The 19,591-nt window shown below is 46.5% G+C and overlaps 1 protein-coding gene across 1 annotated transcript; it reads right to left on the reverse strand.

Moving 5' to 3' along the window:
- Positions 1 to 2,790: 2,790 nt before the first annotated feature.
- ITPRIP (inositol 1,4,5-trisphosphate receptor interacting protein) lies at positions 2,791 to 19,168 on the reverse strand. The gene is made up of 3 exons (XM_026050738.1): positions 19,131 to 19,168; positions 17,251 to 17,357; positions 2,791 to 4,655 (listed from the first exon to the last, which is right to left on the reverse strand). Exon 3 carries the CDS (start codon positions 4,640 to 4,642, stop codon positions 2,993 to 2,995), a length of 1,650 nt encoding a protein of 549 aa, XP_025906523.1. The 5' UTR covers positions 4,643 to 4,655; positions 17,251 to 17,357; positions 19,131 to 19,168; the 3' UTR covers positions 2,791 to 2,992.
- Between the last annotated feature and the right edge of the window lie 423 nt (positions 19,169 to 19,591).

Consider the following 19,591-nt stretch of genomic DNA (forward strand, 5'->3'; position numbering starts at 1 on the left):
GGTCCAGGTAAGGCAGATGACCCTTCTTTAGGGTCTGTCACGGTAACCACGATGTTGAAGATTTGACTCAGAGAAATGCTGTGTACCTCCACCTTCCCACATGGGACAAGGATATGCCTCACACTATGACTTAAAAATACCAAAGCTTATCAGAGCACAGCTTATTAGCACAGAGCACTTGCTGTGCTGATGAGTAGGTTCCATTATAGCCTGAATGCACAGAACAAATCTCTTAAAAGGTGCTCTGGGTAAAGTAAGCATCTTGCATCTAAGCAAACTAAGCCAAACAGTTTGCTTTCTGGGGAGACAAATCCATAAATTCCTTAGGTCAGCTCCTGTTTGGGTTCAACAAAACACCCTGGGAACGCGGTGTCGGCTTGGGTTTCAGGATCAGTTTGAGTTTAAGAGAAAACATGTACGCAAATAAAGCAAATGAAAAACAAAAGATTCAATCCACTTTTCAGTTTAGGTTCCCTTTGAGTCTAAGCAGCTTGGAGTTGCGTAAAGTCAAGTTTAGGCACGTTTACAAATCCCCTGGACTGGTGTTACRCAGCCTCGTTCTGACATTTTAAGGGGAGAGTTGCATTATACTGTTAAATAGCCTTTTCATTCTTGCCCTGTTCTACCTTATATAAAAGTTATTTTTCAACCCTGAGTGTCATTTCCTGAGAGGCATGGGTCACAAATTTGTTTCTGTTCTTTGGACAGGCTAAATTTAGACTCCTGACAGGAAATGGCAGAGAATTTTTCATTTCTCTCTGGCGGTCCTAGGAACACATTTAGAAGCGACGCAGACCACAACTGCTTCAGTGTGACCTGTCTGCAGGCAGCCCATGCAAAGCTGGAGCTGGTGCAGCCACTGCAGAGTAAAACCTGAGCAGGTAGGAATGGCAAATTGCTTCAGTTTGCAAACACGCTATTCAGCTTCCAATGTAGCCTCCAGGCTCCAGTATTCACCCACTGCTCCCGCACTTCTACTTGTCACTACCTGCTTGTTGTGTCCCTTGAAATTGCTCCTGCCTCATCTCCTGCTGAGAAAGGCTTGCTTGGCTGTGCTGATGAAAGCCAGGGTTTTCTGGTTAGCGTTAGCAATTAGGCCTGTACTGTTATTCTGCCAGCCCCAGCAGTCTCCCAGGCAGATGTTGCCAAARCAAGTACCGGTCTGGCAATCCAAGACTGTTCCTAGTGGGATCAGCCAGCAGCCTCATCTCTCATTTTGCTTCCCTATTCTCAGTTTCTGCTCAGAAATATTATTTAACCACCCTGTAGCTATGATGATAAAAACCAAGGGGGTCAGCTAGTTCAAGCAAACAGTTCCCTGTTGCCACCAGTGCTTTTCATATCAACCAGATGTGGAAACAGGAGTTACAGCTTCCCTGCTGCTGTGCATAAAAGGTCCCTTGCTAGTGGAGAGACAAATAAGAGCCATCCTCAGGGAGGTGCTCATATGGCCTGTATCAGGATTCAGAGAAGCCTAGTGCAGGAACAATGCAGGAAAGACTAGGTTAAGAACATTGTAGGCAAGACCCCTTAGCACAGAGGCCATGCCTGGGAGCCTTCCCAGGGCAGATCTGCACAGACAAGCTGATTTGATGCTTGCACGAAGCACACAGAGGAGAAGGCACGCTGAGCCCTCACCTCCAACACGGCCACCTCACTTTGCATTGCTTTAACATATACCCTGAGAGTCTCCTGTCTTGAAAGCCTGCAGAAACTGTCATTCCCCTACTGTACTCTGACCTCAACAAATTACAGTCCACTAGCTGCAACTCCTGACAGCAAAACTCCCTGGAGCCGCAGTGTTAAGAAGGATGGAGATGGAGAAAATCCTTCATGGAGGCAGACAGGCAGCTTTTGCCGGGGTACCTGGGAGCAGATGGCATGGCAGACAGACCAGAAGGCAGCTGCAGAGACAGTGTTCTAAGCTGTGCTATGCATGTACCTCTTTCCTCCCCTCCTCCCAAATTAGAGCCAGCCTGCTCGCTTTGACCTCATTAAAATCATACTGGGAGAGTCATATGCTCATTCAGAGGGTGATTCTTTCCTCTTGCTATCAAACTGCTGTCGTTGGGCTCCTTACAGGACAATTTTGGAAAGTTTCTTCTTTTGTTAAAGTAAAGCAAAACTCTGTAGCTGTCATTTCTGTATTTGCTARTTGCTACCCAGGGATAAGGAAAGCAAAGAAGTAAAACCAAAAAGCCAACCATAGCGTTTCACTCTACCTAAGATGGCTATGGAAAATAGCCAAGAGCAAATCCCATGAGCCATAATACTGTGAAGGAAATGAAAGACTCAGATGAAATGGTCTGAAGAAACAGTCTGTCTGCTCTGCTACATTCCCCCCATGGAGAAGAAATGTGCAGGAGATGGGTGTTTGAGAGGACAGGACAAGCTTTCAAGACCACTGCTGCAAGTCCTATCAAGCAGGCTTTTCTACAACTGCAGTTCCCTTGTGATTGAGTAACTGTAGTTGATTTAAAGATCTCCAATTGACATCTGCACATGGGGCCTTGGACACTAGCACTGAGCTTCATGTTGTGCTTTTTCACAGACGGTTGTGGAGCTCCAACTGTTCTCCAGAAGGCTCCTGCAGTCCTCAAATCTTTTATTTGATTCATCCACCTTTTCTTATCTCCCCCTTCCAAAGGAAAGAAGTTTTTGGCCACCACCACCACTATTTGTATTGCAGACATCTGAATAAATTAGACATAACTGGTTGCTCATTACCACTGTGTTATGACTGATGCAAAATAGAAAAATATATTCTTAGCTGCATAAAACCCAGCCAGCACACCAGTGGAGCAGAGACTCATTTTTACATCACATCTCCAGTTTCTTCGTATCCCCTTTCCCATACTGTAGGAACCACAGCCCTGGACAGCTTCAGCTGCAGACAAGCTCTACTGGCAAAGTCAGCCGCCTYCTAGGAGGCTTTGAGAGCTGCCCTATCAACTTGCAGTTAGAGAAACAAGTGTTTTCCTGCTGGCTTTGGTTAAAGGGATTCTTTATGGATCCCATTTGTTTGCGCATGGGGAATGTGCACCGTGTACTCATTTATCAGTGCAGATGTGTTCCTGAGCATCTCATGGAATGTGTCCACGGTTTTCCTGTAAACATCCCTATGTAACACAAAGGGACGGAAGAGGTTGAGAGGCTCAGCCCTCTGGAATATGATGGGGAAACCCAGCTCTGCTGGTACCTTCCCATTGCCAATGAAGAAGTGGTAGAGTTTCTTTTCATGCAAGCATTTCTCCAGGAATTTAAGCATGTCCTGCAGACGGGCCTCCAACTTCTCCGGAGCCCAGTCCTGACAGGGACGTGCCTGCAGCAGATGCAGCAGCACTGTCTTCAAGTGGTAGTTGCTGAGTCCACTTGGACCTGTGAGGCTGCACTGCTTCCCGTGGAGGAAGGAGAGGATCTGAAGGCAGCTGACATGGCAGGCGTTGGCAGGCAGCATTTTGGAGACCAACTGGATGAATCTCCTCTCGTATACTGCGAAGGTGAGAAACCAGTGGGTACTGGAGGGCTGGTCTGCTGCCAGGCCGCTCCGAGGGAAATGAGAGATGAAGTAAACATCTGAATTCTCGTACTGCACCACAGGGGTGAGGTTGAAGGCAATCGATTTCCCTGACTTGAATTTTATCTTTAGGGCCCCAGGGGAGTCTAAGAGGCTGAAGGAAAGGTCAAATTCATACTTGTGGGAGATTCTGTTCCAGGCCTTGGTGACTGCAATCTGGAACCACTTCATGACTTGGTCTGCATCCAAATACTGAGTATTTTTGAAGCACAGCAGGTCTTCCATCTCACTGCTGGGCCTGGTGGCAATGGCTTGGCTGTGCAGGAGGCACAACATATCTTCCCCCAGTTTAGTCTTGTCACAGATGCAGCCTGCCGCATCTTCATGTGCCCTGCAGACCTTGATAGTGCCATAACCTTGTTCATCTGGGGGAAAAGAATCACCAGAGCACCAGGTCTGGGAGCGGAAACAGTAGGGCTCGGGAGGGGCAAAAGGCACTATGAGATCGCAGACGAAAGGTTTGCGCACTCTCCAGTTCTCATACATGCTCCCCACTCCCATGCAGTCCTCCACTTCCATGTCAGCATCCCGGTTACAAACACTCCTCAAGGCCTCCAGTAAGTCATCTGCAAAACCCTCCACCATCTCCCGCATCCTGGCCATGTCTCCGGTGGTCCCCAGGATGCGCTTCTCATAAAAGCTGGCCAAGATGGCCTTGTTGGGGAGGACCACTCCTTTAAATGCTTTCCCCAGCACAGCCATGTCATCCTCTTCACCTCCTGTGTCCTGCCAATTCCCTTCTTGGAAATCCTGCCTCCAGAGCTCRATCAGCAGGAATATGACCAAGGAAATAGCAGTCCACATATCCCATGAGACCTTTTCCTCTTTGCTTTCCTCCACTACCTTTGCAGCCTTTTCCAGAGACTTTTGCCTGGCTTCCTGTCCTGCGATTTCCTGCTCCAAGCGCAGCTGCTCCAGTCGAAGGATCTCCTCTCGCTCCTTCATCTTCTGGATGATTTCTTCCGTGTTCTCAAGGATGGTGCCATTCTCTTTAGGGAAGAGGAGCGGGTGGTTGATGATAGCAGTAATCACCACTAGGCACACCCGGAAGATTCCCACAGGCATGGCAGTTCCTTCCCTGAAGGAGAAAGAAAAGGAAAATGACCCATGACCTTGACYATATTCCATCAAGAAGAAAAATGAAAAAACTTCTTACTTAAATGAAAACTTCAGTAACCTTTCTAACCCTGGAAAACAAGGGAAAAAGCTTATACCCCAGATCTAGAAAACCAGAGCTGATGAGCACCCCTGCTTTCCCTCAACATGAGAGCAGAGTGGCAGTAAAGCAATGTGGCAAGGGCATGAGCTGGGCTGTCTTCATTACCTGTGTGCAGCCTGTGAGGGGCCCACAGAGCTATCTCAGATCAGGGCAATCTTCACTGCCAGGGCTGGTTATGGGCACCTAGGTGGGAACAAGCCCGCATGGCTCTGCACTTCCCAGCACACTGTACAGGCAAAGCTCCTGCGGCACTTCAGCAGCGTCAGGATCACGCTGTGGCACATCCTTCCCTGCCCCTATGATGCCTCATGACTGTGGACCCTGGAAAAAGCACAGAGCCAGAGACACTGCTAAACTGGGAAGGGTTGCTTTTAACCTAATGGTTTTAAAAGCACCAGGCTGTTTATTTTTGGTGCTTACTTGGCTATTTATCTGCAGAAGACATTAGTAAACACCACTGCTTTGATCTAAGCACTCTCCTCCTCGCACCCCCTTCGCAGCTGTACACTGAGCCAGCTTGCTCCTATCTGAGGTGGCCTCAACCTTGCTGTGAAATGTATGCAGGGTCCTGCTGTCACTTTGCTCAACTGCCCACACATCCCATATGTTACCCCTTTCACTGCCTCTTGCCATGCCTGAGGAGCCCATGGTGTTTAGTACGGCTCTGCATAGTTACTGGCTCTGGTATTTGGACTTCACACTTAATAAAGTCTTCCATGTCTTGGGGCTTTACTATGAAAGAACTTAACTCCCAGTTTCCTGGGGATGTTACTTAGTGCTGAGAAGTGACAAGTTCACAACATCTCCCCTCAGTTCTAGCCCTGGGAGATTACAAAGATTAGAGAAATGCAGATTTGCTTAAGTGCCACAGAAATCTTGCTGTCCCAGCATCCAAGAATGACAACATCTCTGGCAATCTCATTTGTGTCTTAAGAGAACAGGCAAAGATATATGCATTCAATGGGCCTTGTTATCATAGTGCATTATAAGCTGCCGCCTTTTGATTGCAGGAACCTAGACTTCTTGTTGGGCACACTTAGTGCATATGGAAACGGTGTCCTTTGGCAGGCAATTATCATTGCTTGAGAGAGGGCTGGGACTGGAACAGCAAGGGAAGGGAACCGGATTGAGATGTATTGTCCAAGTAGCAAGAAAGTTCACATGATGCTCAGGATAATGGTAAGTGCCCCTCCCTGTGTAACATTTACTAACAACATACATGCTGATGCACTTACATCAGCCTTGCTCTGGAGGTCTTTGCCTGTCTTTATCACACTTGCTATACTGAAGTGAACTYTTTAAGCATCAAGTAACAAAACCAAGTTGAATTAATGCTCAAAGATAGGTGTTCCACTTATTTTCTGAGCTCCATGTCTGGCCATGGTTTAAAAATAAAACTGGGGTGACCCTGTATTGCARAGAGCTTTATCAGTTTGCAGGGCTGGGCAGGAAATGCTGGTGAGTTCCTTTTCTTGCAGACTACGTCTGCATTCCAGTGTTAAAAATAACATGGCCAGGTGCCAGGTGCCTCATCTTGGGGAGCAACATTGCTACCCTGTCCTGCTGGGCTGCTGTCCCTGCAGATGACACGTTTGTCTGTTACTGTACTACTTCCTAAATGCATAAGGCTGTAAGGAGCCAACTTCCTCTGGATCTTCTTGTACCCTTCAAGACTCTCCTGTGCCCAGCTGCCCACAGCCACATCACTTCCAGACGTTACCTGCCCCCCATACTCTGATAGCAGAACAGMACAGGCCAGCAATGCCCCAGTCCGTGACTGGTTGGAGCAGCTGATTTAATTCTGGCCTGCACTGACAATGCCGATGCATTTTGCAGGAGCAGGCTAGGAAGCCTGTATACAACCTCTTCCTACTGTAAAGGCCCCTGTACTGGCATCAATCCCTGGCACAGAGTCAGAATAAAAACTGGAATGAGAACATCTTCAGGTAGGAGGATAAATAGGCAAGATAAATATCTGTTTTCAGCCTTAATACAGAGAAGCTTATCCTGGTCAGAAGTGCCCTTTTATTATTGTAGCGCTAGTAGCTTTCGCCCCAGAAAATGCAGACTGCTTTAGCTATACCATAGTAGCTAAAGCCAAACATTTAGCCCGGTTAAGGCTTAAGGGGAACGATGCTCTGTGACCAAAGTCAGCAGAGTCTGGCCTTGGCAGCTACAAGAACGGCACAGGCAGAGCGTTCCCACACATCAGCAGATGCAGCTTTCCGGGCTAGTATGGAAAGACTAAATAACAGAGGTGAAACCAGTAGCACTGCCTGCTAGGGTAGTCTTCCCATAACAAGGGAGGATTCCAGCACTTCCCATAACAAAGGACAGTCTCTTCCCTTGCTTTTAAGTTCAGCCCAAGCARATTAGTCTGATAAAAATATTTTTGCATGCCCTAGCTGAAACAGCTTTTATGTAGGAGAGTGGGAGAAAGTCCAAATGTTTCCAAGCAGAAGATAAAGCAGCACTGCTTAATCTGTACATCAGATTTTGCTATGTTTCAAGCATTTAAAAAGTATCGATTTCTCACATGATCAATATAGACATGAGGTTTTAAATAGCAAGTTTTCAAAGCAATCTTCAACCTTTTCCAATTTTCCATTTCTGTTAACTTTCTTCTATTCAAGTGCAGAAAACACCTGAACTTGGCAATAGACTTCCATCCAATGACTTTTTTTGCAGACCCTCCTGTGGCAGCCTCAGGACTCGAAAAATGTCCCCTAACTTAGTGCACTGTTTCTTGAGGTGTTACATGCAGGCCACTCCCCAAGCCTGCTGTGCTTGATGGAGCTTTTTCCAGCGGGGAGAGCAAAGATCTCAACTCCCATGATCTCAAGAGCACAAAGTAGGGAAAGGACCAGCAAGACAGAAGAAAGCAGCACAGGAAAATGAAGAGGGACAAGTGCTCAAGTCCCAAGTGCTACATGGGACCCAAACACCTCTTCTTCTGCCCAGAGCATCCTGTGCTCAGTGGCTGCAGCTATGCAAAGTTTACTGCTGAACACCTGACCCTGTTTGTTTAAACTCGCCTCAAACACCAGAATAACTAGTTACCTCCTGGGCATTTCTGTGGTCCTTGGCGCCTGAATGCCTCATAGATTTTAAAGTTAAATATCACTCTAAATAACCCTGTGAAGTGAGGGGGCAGGTGTCCTCCTTACTCTTCAGCTGGGGAGCGAGGGCACAGAGAGATAGAAGTAGCTGGTAGGTCTGTTACCCAATTAGAAACAATTATCAGTAGCATCCTACAGCACTTTGCATGTTCAAAGGCTTCACCAAGTGCAGCTGCAGCTTTCAGTGCTGAGCTCACAGGCAGGTTAAGCCCCCGTGCTTTCAAGCAGCCTCTTGGCTACATGATCCTGTTCAGCCCTTCCGCAGGCCCTGAGCGATGCAGGGAACCCTGTGAAGGCGAGGGATTACACACTTCAGGAGGGTGACATGATGACACACGCACAAAGAACCCAGACCGCACTCAAGCTACTCTGAATGTGCTTCGGTGCGTGATTCAGTCACATTGGGTTAACCTGCCTGTCTGTACCACAGCTAAACTTAGCGTGTTGCAAAGAGAGGGAAGCAGCACATTAACTGCCCATATGTATAAGCCTTGGCACAGGCAGAAAGGGGTCAAGCAGTGGCTGCAAGCAGCCTCTGCCTTCCACTCAGAAGAGTGGACTGAATTCCCTTTTATTGGCCTCATAAAATAAGAAGGGGAAGATGCCCAGAGATGCTGGCCACACAACGGCCTTGGGAAAGGACTCATCTTTGCCGCATGCAGGCAGTGCCAGCCGTACCCCATGGAAGGGAAAGGGGCTGGAGCTCTGCAGCATGGTCACTTGGACAAGGTCCGACCCACCAGGTTCCTGGGCACTGGAGCAAAAGCAGAGCTGTGGTTCCTCATCAGCAGAAAAGCAGCTCCCTAATTCTAACAACTGGAGCTGAGCTCTGCACAGCAGGTCTTCCACAGCCTGCATCTCTGCAGTAAGTGCCACTATTATCTAGGCTACCCGGGTCCCTGAGCACATGGCCTGAAGGAAAAATATATGCAAAGATTACTGCAAGACAAGTGAAAATAGTCATTGCCCYGTTCCTGACTGTAGCCAGCTCCTAATGACAGTCAGGGCCTGGGGTGCCCACTGAAGCTAGTGGTTTTGCTTAGTGACAGTGTATGTGTCAACTTAGCCTTCAGCTTGTGCCTTGAACCTCTGCTCTTTGCCAGGGAGTATCAGTGAGCTCCTCTCCTGTTATGAGATGTTTGTGCAGGCTGTTTCGAGGGCGGCCACACATCCTGTGGGAGGATGCAGGCTCCCACTTCCCACTGCCTCCCTGCTACAGGGTGTCTCTTGATGAGTGTCAAGGTCCTCTGTAGAGATGGCAATGCTCAAAGCTCAGTGCTCCTGCTCCTTCCACCTAAGATATTCTTAGCTTTTGAATTCTCTTTTTTTAAGTGTTCCTCAGATATTTTTTTCCACAGCAGCTTCTGACCCTTTTGCCTGCTGGGTCTTGGCAAAGGAAATGGAAGAGATTTGAACTGCAGCCTGAAAAATTGCCTCCCTGTAACCTGGTAGCCAAGCTGRTGTGCCCTGAGCCCAGATAATGCTCCATCTTCTCCCATCTCCCTTCTGTGAAGGCATGGGAGAACATTTCCCTTTCATTAATGGTTCCCTTCCCCAGAAGCTTCTCATGCYTCTATATTTTTCTCATTTAAATTTTGAATCATGGGGAGCAAACCATGCTGTGGCTGATGTTCAGCAACAAACCAAATAAGAGCAAGTTGATGATTCCAGATGCATTTTCTAATTCTTAAATTAGAAAAAAAAACCCAGCCCCTAAATGTGGTTCAGTGATGCACTGAACTACGCCAAGACGTCATTTAGAACGTACTCAATTGCTTCCTGCAATTTGGGTAACACAAAAAGCACTGAATAGGTGGCTGCCTCATTGTGTTTTGGTCTGGTAGGCTGCAAAAAAAAAAAAGAGGCGATTTGAAGAGATGATAAAAACTGCAGCTGGTTGGCAGCTTTCTTCATTGAAAGCTGCCAAGTTTTTGAAACCAGGACTTCATAAGGACCAAGATGATTTCTCAGTCTTTTTAGGGAGGTCTCTGAGGTCTGGAATAGGCACTCCTGCTTGTTTTGACTGGAGAAATTAATAACCCAGAACAGCCACTARACTGCACTTGGGACTCTCGTGCTGGGAAGATGTGGACTTCAATCATGGGGATTTGGGGCTCAGCCTAGCCCAGGCCAGCCCTATTCCCTAATCTCAGCTTCTAGGAGACCCGTGGTTCTTCTTCAAACAGCCTTTAGGCCTTCAAGCATATACTCTGAAAACACTTAYAATGCATTTAAGAAGTTCCAGTCAAAACACAAATTAAATAGCTTTAATACATATATTTTTATGTATATATAAACAAATATATACACAYACACTATAGATATATACATATAAAAGCCAGCTTTTCAGCTTGCCCAAAAGCCTTTGCAAAACTTCACTGCCTTCTGCAGTTTTCRTGTACGTACCATCTCTGCAGGTAATCAGCGGTTTGCCACTCTGTGGCAGAGGCCTCTTCTTACTGATGGCTATGGGCTCTGAAAAGCCTCCTGCTCTCCCCTCGCTTCCTGCACATGCAGTAAGCTGCAGCACAGAGAGACCAGCCAGCAAAACAAGGAGCCATAAAGCACAGCACAGCCCCAACCTTTGATGTTGCTTCACATCCTAAGAATTTGAATTAAGCTTATGGATGGCATGCAGGGCATTCATGGGATGACTACTGACAGAGGAGAAAAAGCACCAGCTACAGCAGCTACAACCCAYACTCTGATTTGCCCCTTTGAGCATTAAATTAGTGCTCTGAAATACCAAATTTCAATCGCCAGCAGTTAGAGTTAATGCTGCATAGGTCAATTGGATCAATCTCTCTGTTTGGCTCTCCACAAAAGCCATCAGTGGAAAGGACTAGTGTACGAGGTATAGAGGCCCAGATGTTGAGACTGGAACCAGAACCATATATTAACCAAATATTAAATGAGAACACCATATATTTAATAAGAACAAGCCAGCCTGTGGGGATAACTTGCTTGGGATTGATCACACAAGGTGGGTATAGCAGAGCAAGGGATCGGACCTCAGGACCACATGCCCCTAGAGACTTTGTGAGTGCCTTACAGCTCCAGTCCCTCCACACACTCCCTTCACTCACCATGCAGCACTTAATGGGTCAGACAAGAGCAACTGCCTTCCAGAACTTGCTTAGGAAGCCCCACCCCAGGTTAGCTGCRTGGCCACAGGACAGCAGTTGGACAAGGCCACTTGCCTGATAACTATTGTTTTGCCATTTGATTGAGAACACGTTAGCCTTCGTAACAGCTGTGAACATCCTGTCTCAGGCCTGTTCCGGTGCCAGCGGGGTCAGTCGCACGGCCTGCATCGGACATCCTCTTCAGCAGGTCTGCTGTGGACATTCGGAAGCAATATTTTCCTCCTTAGGTCAGCAGATCAGGTATTTCCATGGAAATGTTGATGCTCATCCTGTGTACAGGACTTGGGAGACCTCCCTTCCCATACACAGGCACACTAGGGGCAGATAAGCACAAACAGCAGATGCCACTGCATGGTCCTGGGTCCAAGAGAAAGGGTACATTGAGAGCTCCAGGACAGCCCACAGGAAGGGCTTCCAAAGCACCAGGGGTGAACTGATTTTGCCACTGTCCCTCTAAGCAGATGAGTGTCTGACTTATTCTAAAAGGACAGGGAGTTTCCCTCATGTCTTCCGGTCGTTCACCATCTTTGCCCTTAGGAAGCTTTTCCTCATGCCTAGTTAAGTCTTCCTGACTGCAGTCTGAGCCCCTAACTTGCCAACAACTGCTGTGCATATGAGTATGACAGACTGTTTCCACTCACCCCTGCTGCCCCCTCTTTGAAGCAGGATTTAAGATATTTCCAGATTATCCCCTCTGCTTCTGCCTCAGCCTTCTCTGCATAGAGATGCATTTCTAAGATATTCCCAAAAAAGGCCTTGGTCCCTCTTCCCCAGTCCCCAAAGCCTAGATGGAAAAAAAGGGCTCTCTTACTGTGGTATATAGGGAGTTATTTGCCTTCTAGGACTCTTTTTAGAAAAAGATCCAAAGATGTGGTACCTGTTAGATTTTCAGTTTCACCATTAAGTTGGAGGGTTTATTTCCAAGTTCTTTATTTCTAAGTCACCACTTCACATTCCCCTGACCAGAATATGATTTTGGTCTCTCCTTTCTGCTGCAGAGGCAAGGAGCCCCTGTCAAGAAAGGGTATAATAGCTGTTAAGTAACTGCAAAAGTTGCTTGTGCCCTTGAAACACTGTTTCTTGTTAAGGCTGGCACAAGAGAGGGTGAACATGGAAACCCTAGGACAAAGTTGGTACTGTGGTGAGTGGGCTTCTCAGCAGCCTCACGGATGCTGTGCGCTGCCTCAGGTGCCCCCACTAGGGCTGAGAAGGGTTTTTACCGACTGAAATGTGCTGCTGGCTGGGAGGGAGGCATGAGGGGAGAGGTAGGAAGTGTGTGCATGTGGCTCCCACCCACGTACTTAGCTGTTGTGGTAGGATCCCAGCCAGGAACAGCTTGGCTTTTCAAGCCAAATAAATTCTGCCATTTAATTGTGAGGAGAACAATTGCAGCAGACTGAACTTTTGTGTTTTAGGAGGAAAAAGAAAGTCCCACCAAAAAAAAAAAAAAAAAAAAAAAAAAAAAATTGGCCCACCAGTCTGAGTTCCCTCCCCTATAAGCAAATGGGACAATAGCTGGTCACTGCCTTGCACAATCCTTCATCGGTGCAGATGGACACAGATGACAATAACCCCCTCATTGCTTTACTGAAGGCCTGTTAGTATCAATTGCAAAGTTTGGAGCAGTGTCACAGCACACGCTCCCCAGCTCACACACCCCTCCTGCTTCTGTCATGTAGCTTTTACCTTTGCACATGTAGGCAGCTGTGGCTCTTTGATCTGAAACAGTCACCTCACAGGAAAGGAAGTATGGGGGGTTGTGAGAATACACAAAACGGTTCAATTGCAAAGATGCTACCTTAAATCGACTCTCCTTTTCCTCAGTTTATTCTCAAAAGGGTGGGAAAAATCTACCCAGCACAGTTAAATGAGTCAGCAGTTACTCTGTTTCTACCTATCCTAAGGTTAATCAAAGCATGTCTCTGTATGCCTGCCCATCCAGATTAACTGTATCTTGTACATCCATTCAAATAACTGCTTCATTATTCTACGGGTTGGAGGAAGTGTCATTAGAAAGCTGCTTTCCCAGAAGGGATATATCATTCTAGAACATCCCATAAATGTGGATCCGCATGTGGCACAGCTCAGATGTGACTTGTCTTTATGTCTTACATGTAGTTACAAGGTCTCATTTCAGTCATTAACAATGAGCATTTATGTACTAGAGGCAGTGGAAAGTCTCGAGTTGCCACATACTTTTGCTTTGAGATGCTGAACCAAAGCAGAACGAAAAGAAATGGTCATTGTGTGCTGGGAATTCGGTTGATTCAAGATCTGCTGCTCCTCTGTAGTTGTGGATCAGTGACAAAGTAGCACAGCTACGTCAGGGGACCTGCACAGCCACCTATCTAGTTAAATGGGGCTCAAAAACATCACCTCGGACATGGAGGTTTTATAATATCAGATTGTTACAGCTGTTGTAACAATGATGTAACAATGAAAACTAGTTACAGCTGTTGGCATACAAGCAGTTCGGGAGGAAAAGTATTTTAAAAAGCYGGCTATTATAGCAAAAGCATCACGACAAAATGAAAAGTCCTGCTTTATTCCATTGCCTAAAATCCTAGCTTTTATGGAAGAGATGCTGTAGTTCTCCAATAAAGAAAGAAAGAAAAACAAATACTGAATAGTTCTGAAAATCCCTGAAAATGCTGCAGAGAGAACATGCTCTTAGGGCAATGTCCTGCTTCCTGTGCTCTCGCTGGGATGACTGTCCTCACCTAAGCAGAGGCCCTCCACACAACACAGTGAATACAGGAAAAAATAGACCCTTTTATTTTGCCACCTGTTGCCTCTACAAATGTGCAGAAGAAATAACATGACTGCTTTCAGAAACGGTAAGCCCAGTCAGTTTTTACGTTTATCACTAGCAAGCCAAGAAACACTCGCACACACAAATATGCTGGCTGCAGAGCATTGCTGGCTAACCCTGCTTTTTAAAACTAGTTTGAACCAATACAATCCAGAGGAGAAAAGCAAAGCCATACAAGTAAGCAAACTGCCTCACGTTTGTGCAGTATTTCCATGAAACATCCTCWCAGTATCTGAGGTATTTTCACCCTAGAGTGCAACTCCAAAACCAGCCCATTGCTACATGCACTGAAAAGCTATACAATAATTTCATGTGTTCTTTGCTCAGTCCTAACAAAATAAGCCATCTTTAAGTACTTCCTTTCCCTGCACAGTCTTATGAGCTGAATCCTGGAAAAGAACTGCTCTGAGAAAACCTTCATGGGATAAAAGTGACRCAATATTCACTGTTGTAGCCAAGGTATCAAACACGCATGAAGGCTGTGAAGCCACGTGGTTTTCATTTGGGACATGTGAACATGGTGAGCACAAATGCTTGCTTCCTTTAAAACACAGGCACAACAAAGAAGGCTTTATTTGAAAGCCAAGGGACAGCCTCTTTGCCACACTTGAAGGCTAATTTACTGTGCAGTGGGAACTGTGAGTCACAGCTGTGGGGCCCTGGCCCATGCGCACAAAAATCCCCTTTGCTAGAGCAGTCTCAGGCCTCCACTTAGGAGCAGTGACAGCTCCAAGCTCCATCTGAAAGCTTCTAGGAAAGCAGCAAATGCAAGGCTGAGCTAAGAACACATTTTAGATGGCTCACGATGCAGACATAGCCCCCTCATTCAGTATTTCCTCCCACAACTCCTTCTGTGTCACAATTCTCAACTGGTGCTAGTTCCAAGTGTGATGTGCCTATGGCTCAACAAGGAGGTAGGATGGGCTTCAGCCAGGGCCTTCAGACTGCCCTTCAACTTTGACTGCAGATGAGGATGGCCTTGATACTTAGACTGAGTATAGCTAACCCTGCAGGTAGGCCTGCAGTAGAGCTCTCTGTCCTTAAATCATCTACAGTGTCAGATTAATTTACATCATGATGTGTTACAGATACTTGCACCTGAAGTGAATATCCCCTATCATTGTCTCCTCATGCCAGAGGAGGGTTTGCTGTCTGATTTCAGCTACCTAGAAAGTAGAGACCTAGATCATCCTTGCCTTTACTAGCTTTCACAGAGAAATAAATATCTCCTTTAATTGTTATGAATGAATTTCAATTTGCAGCTTCAGAAGTACTACAGAAAATACCAGTGAGATCACCTGAATCCAGTGGCAGTCAAGAGCTAGTGATTTAGGAGGTAAGCATTCACTCTTAAATAAACAACATACATATATTTGGATGCAGATACACACACAAATATAAGCTCTCCTGGGAAACACTATATTGTAAACAATACATTTCATAGGAGGCTTGAGAATGTCTCCTCAGCCCCATCTCTGGTCTATACTAACTTAAAAAAGCTTAAAAACTAAAAGAGCTCTCAAAAGCAACACAGTCTCTTTCCCTGCCTACAGCCAGGGCCTACGCTGCCTGGCTGATTTCTGGCAAATTTTTGTCTACTTTGTTCTGTAAAGCTTCCAGCAAACACCATCTCTGCTTCACAAGATAGTCTAGACTACTGCTTAACTACCTTTCCCTATAGGAATTTCTCATAATCACTGCAAGTGCTTTTTCCAAAGAGAGGAACAAGCCCTGATGAGGTTCTGGCACATACACAGGGTATTTTGTCTTAAGGAGCTGCTTCTTCCCCGACAGGCAGCCTGGGAACTTTCTGCTCCCACTCCTAAGCAGGTGGTCACCAAACACTATCAAATGCTCTGGGATTTTGAGCTGAAGACATTTTTTTTTTTCAGTCTACAAACTGTATGTTTTCAAGTGATGGCACCACCACCCCTTAGAACAACCCTGGGAAAGATGCAGCTGGCTACACAGCTGGTTCAGCTGATGTCTCACAGCTAGCACATGTCCCATTTCTGTTTGGGCACAAGAAACTTCTCTACGTGCTCTACACCATGGGTTGGAAAGGGAAAGAACGGTATACTTTTCTTTGCCAGGCAACTGACATAACCATATGAATCAGAGACAGTGCCTAAGCTGGCTTAAATTCTGAAACAGTTGGCTTCTGTGGCTCTCAGCCTCGCCAAATGAAGCTGTTTTTTCCAAGCCACATACATTGCAGTGGGGTGCATCAGATATTTCCACTGTATATGCTGAAAAAGCATCTCTGCCCTGAGGCAAATATCACTGATACAGATAATGTGCTGGATCAGCCAGAAAAACCTGCCTCTAGAAAAGGGACAGTAACGAAAGATGGTAGAGGAAAGAAAGAGAGCCTCATTTACACACAGGAGGGTGGCAAGGGGCCAGCTGTCACAGCTTGCATCTGGGCAGGTTAGAAGAGCAGGCCAGGGAATGTTTTGGAGCAGAGCTTTGTTAGTGCAGAGCAATGACTAGTTATAGCCATTTGAGGTAACGGGGATGGGAAGAAGGGGACAGACCACTCAGCATATAGGAACAGATCCAGAAAAAAAAAAAAAAATACAACACAGACAAGAAAAAAAAACAAGAAATTACAGGAAACACATGAAATAGCAGGTGCTCAGAGCCATAGGAAGACCTTCTACCTACTSTAGCTGCTCCCTTTACTACAAGCTCCATTGCTTCCCTTCCTAGCACCACTACCCTCCAGCCTGCTGTCACACACTTGCGATGCAGCATTACCAAAGGTCTGGGGTTCACCAGACAGCTCTGCTTTCAGTGGGTTTCCCAGAGTTCCTGATACAAACTTAATCTGGACCATTAATACCCTACACATGGCCAAATCGTAAAAGCAGCTACCTGACTTCCACTCCAGCAGAGCTCTTGCCTCTGCTCTCATCCCTCACAACGCCGAGGTTGTCTAGGCAGGGGTTAGGTTTCCCCAGCATCCAAAAAAGGGGCTCTAGCACTCAAATACCTTTGGCAAGGTCTCYTGCAGGCCAGTAAATGCAGGAGTGGCTGCTGTCAGCAAAGCTTAGACCTGTTTGCTCTCTGGCATCATCCTCTGCTGTCCTCACCCCCAAAGGTACCACACAGAGCAATTCTCGATTGAATGACAGAAGAGAGAAGGTTTTAACACTGAAGTTAAAAACTGAAGCCATTTTCAAAATAAACCTCACTATTGCTACATCAGGTRGGTTTCACAAGCGCTGTCTAACCCTTACTGCCAGGAACAACACAAAGGTTACTAAACACRAACCACACCACTTTCCTTCTGGCATTTTTGCTGCAAGGCTCAAGATCTCCTTGTGACAGGCTTTCCAAATTAGGGAAAGGAGAATGACCCCTGGAGCACTTACCTGCTACAGGACTTCACAGGTGCTCATTAAACGTCACATCCCTATCACCAGCGCGATGCGGGGAAGGCTGAATTCAGTCACCCACCACTGAAGCGCAGCCAGGATGTCTGCAAAAGACAATGAAAGAAGAAGTTCAGAGAGAAGATGCATGCATAATGCAGCAATCTAAATTAGGGATTGATTAAAATAGAGATTAAGTCACTCCCTTACTTAATAAAATGATCATAGAAACTCAAGAGACAAGAAAACTAATGTCTTTGAAGTGAAGGAAGAGTTAAAACAGCTTCTCTCATGAGAAAATGTGCAAGTGATACCACAGGTCTGTCAGCATAGCAGASAGCAACAAAAGAGGAACTCCCTCCTCAGACTCCTGCCTCCTCCACCAGCCTTCTTAAAAATGGACTAGGGCCAAATTAGCAGCAGCATCCACGTACGGGCTGGGGCAGTTGTCTGGGATTAGCTTGTCTCAGGGAATGTGTCTGGCTGCTCAAAGGAGCTAGCAGGTAGACATGCTTGCTGGGGGAGCCTGGGGTAGAGAGCTGGCGGGAGAAACAGAAARCACAGGAGAAGGGACAGGAAATAAGTCTAAGAGCACAGGGGAGGAGGTGAAATACAGAACCACAAAAGATAAACTACTTATTTTAGAAGGGGAGTGAACTTAAATGTTAGATGAAACAGGAAACAACATTAATTCCTCTCAATAGAAGTAGATGATGATTGGCCAGATATATTAGTTCTGTGCAGATAAACCAAACAGTTATGCAGCTATGGATTGCAAAAGAAGTGTCTACCCCCTCAAAACTAGCTGTGATCATAGCAACTTAAACCTTCCTACTATCCTGATGCAAAGCCTAAAGAAATTGGAAATAGACTTTCTGTGGGCTGAGATGCTCTTTGTAGTAGGGTCCTTTGACTCACTGTTATATCACCGTGTCCTTGTTCTCCCATCTGCCTTCCTGTGAATCAAGATCACTTTGGTTTGGCAGCCCTTGGGCATGGGGATTGATCAACCCTCCCTCCTTCCCCATACTTGCTGTGACCAGACAGCACTTGCAGTCTCACTTCTCCATTTCCTTCTCTGCCTACAAGGCTAAATTGACAAACTGGTCCAAAGAGGATCTTTGTCCTTATCTTCTAGGGCCTTGGGAGCAGCATGTCACTGCAGCACAGTGCTGCTCACAAAGCACCCCAGTCCTGTAAAGGTTGGATCCATGCCGTAATACTCAAAGAGTACCCCAATGGATACACAGTTTTCCATATGTGGAGCACTGCGTCCAGCTCTGGGCTTCCTARTACAAGAGATAGAAGGACTGGAGCCAGTCCAGCAGAGGGGGGACACAAAGATGGAACKGGAGCATCTCTCCTGTGATGAGGAAAGGCTGAGAGAGCCAGGAGTCTTCAGTGTGGARAAGACCAAGGGGGGATTCTTAACAATGTGTATGTGAAGGTAGCGTGTAAAGAGGATGGGGATGGCCTCTTTTCAGCAGATGAGAATCAATGGGCACAAACTGAAACAGAGGAAGTTATGTCTGAACATGAGAAAACTTCTGCCAAGATGACTGAGCACTGGAACAGGTTGCTCAGAGAGTCTGGGAGTCTCCTTCCTTAGAAGATATTCAGAATATCTCCATTCTGAATATACTCTCTTCAGAATATCTCCAACCTCAACCATTCTATGATTCTGTGTTCTCAGTTTGTCAAGATAGTTTTAAAATCTCAGCAGTGTAGCCAGGGTCTGCYTCTATTACTATTTTGTTGTAGATGTGGAAAATCTCCTGGAAGAGATGCTGACTGGAACAGCAGAGAATGGTTTAATGCCCCAGTGATAGAGTCTATCTGCTTCATGTTCTCCCATGCTAGAAAACAAAACAAACACACACCTCTTCCTCAGCAGCAGTCGAAGTCTCGAAGTCACACAGCACATGTTTTGGCTTGGGTCAATCCTGCGTGATAACTTTTTCTCCATGTGAGAAACCAAACATGTCCCTGCACCAAAGCCCAGCAGCCACTTTGTCTTCAGGACACAGCAATAGGACCTGTTTGCCAAACCACTGGCCAGAAGAACACAGCTATGAGGCAGACTTGTTTAGCACAGCAAGGATGGCTCTGGCAACTTAGAGCTGCCCACGTGTACATGGAAACACTTGGGGCAGGGGAAAGGGAGGCCAGCAGCACCCCTGGACTAGTTTTTCTTCCAATCTTGGCTCTCTTCCTATTCCCTGTGCTGAGGGGTGAATAGGCAGAGGGCTTTGCTTACACAGCTGAGCCAGCACCCTGCTAAATGTGGAACGCACGGCACGGCAATGCCACCCAGCACGCACCCTGGCTGTCCTCCCTGCCT

The sequence above is a fragment of the Nothoprocta perdicaria genome, unplaced genomic scaffold (assembly GCF_003342845.1).
Source record: "Nothoprocta perdicaria isolate Ctin4 unplaced genomic scaffold, notPer1 scaffold_7, whole genome shotgun sequence".
NCBI classification, from domain to species: domain Eukaryota; kingdom Metazoa; phylum Chordata; class Aves; order Tinamiformes; family Tinamidae; genus Nothoprocta; species Nothoprocta perdicaria.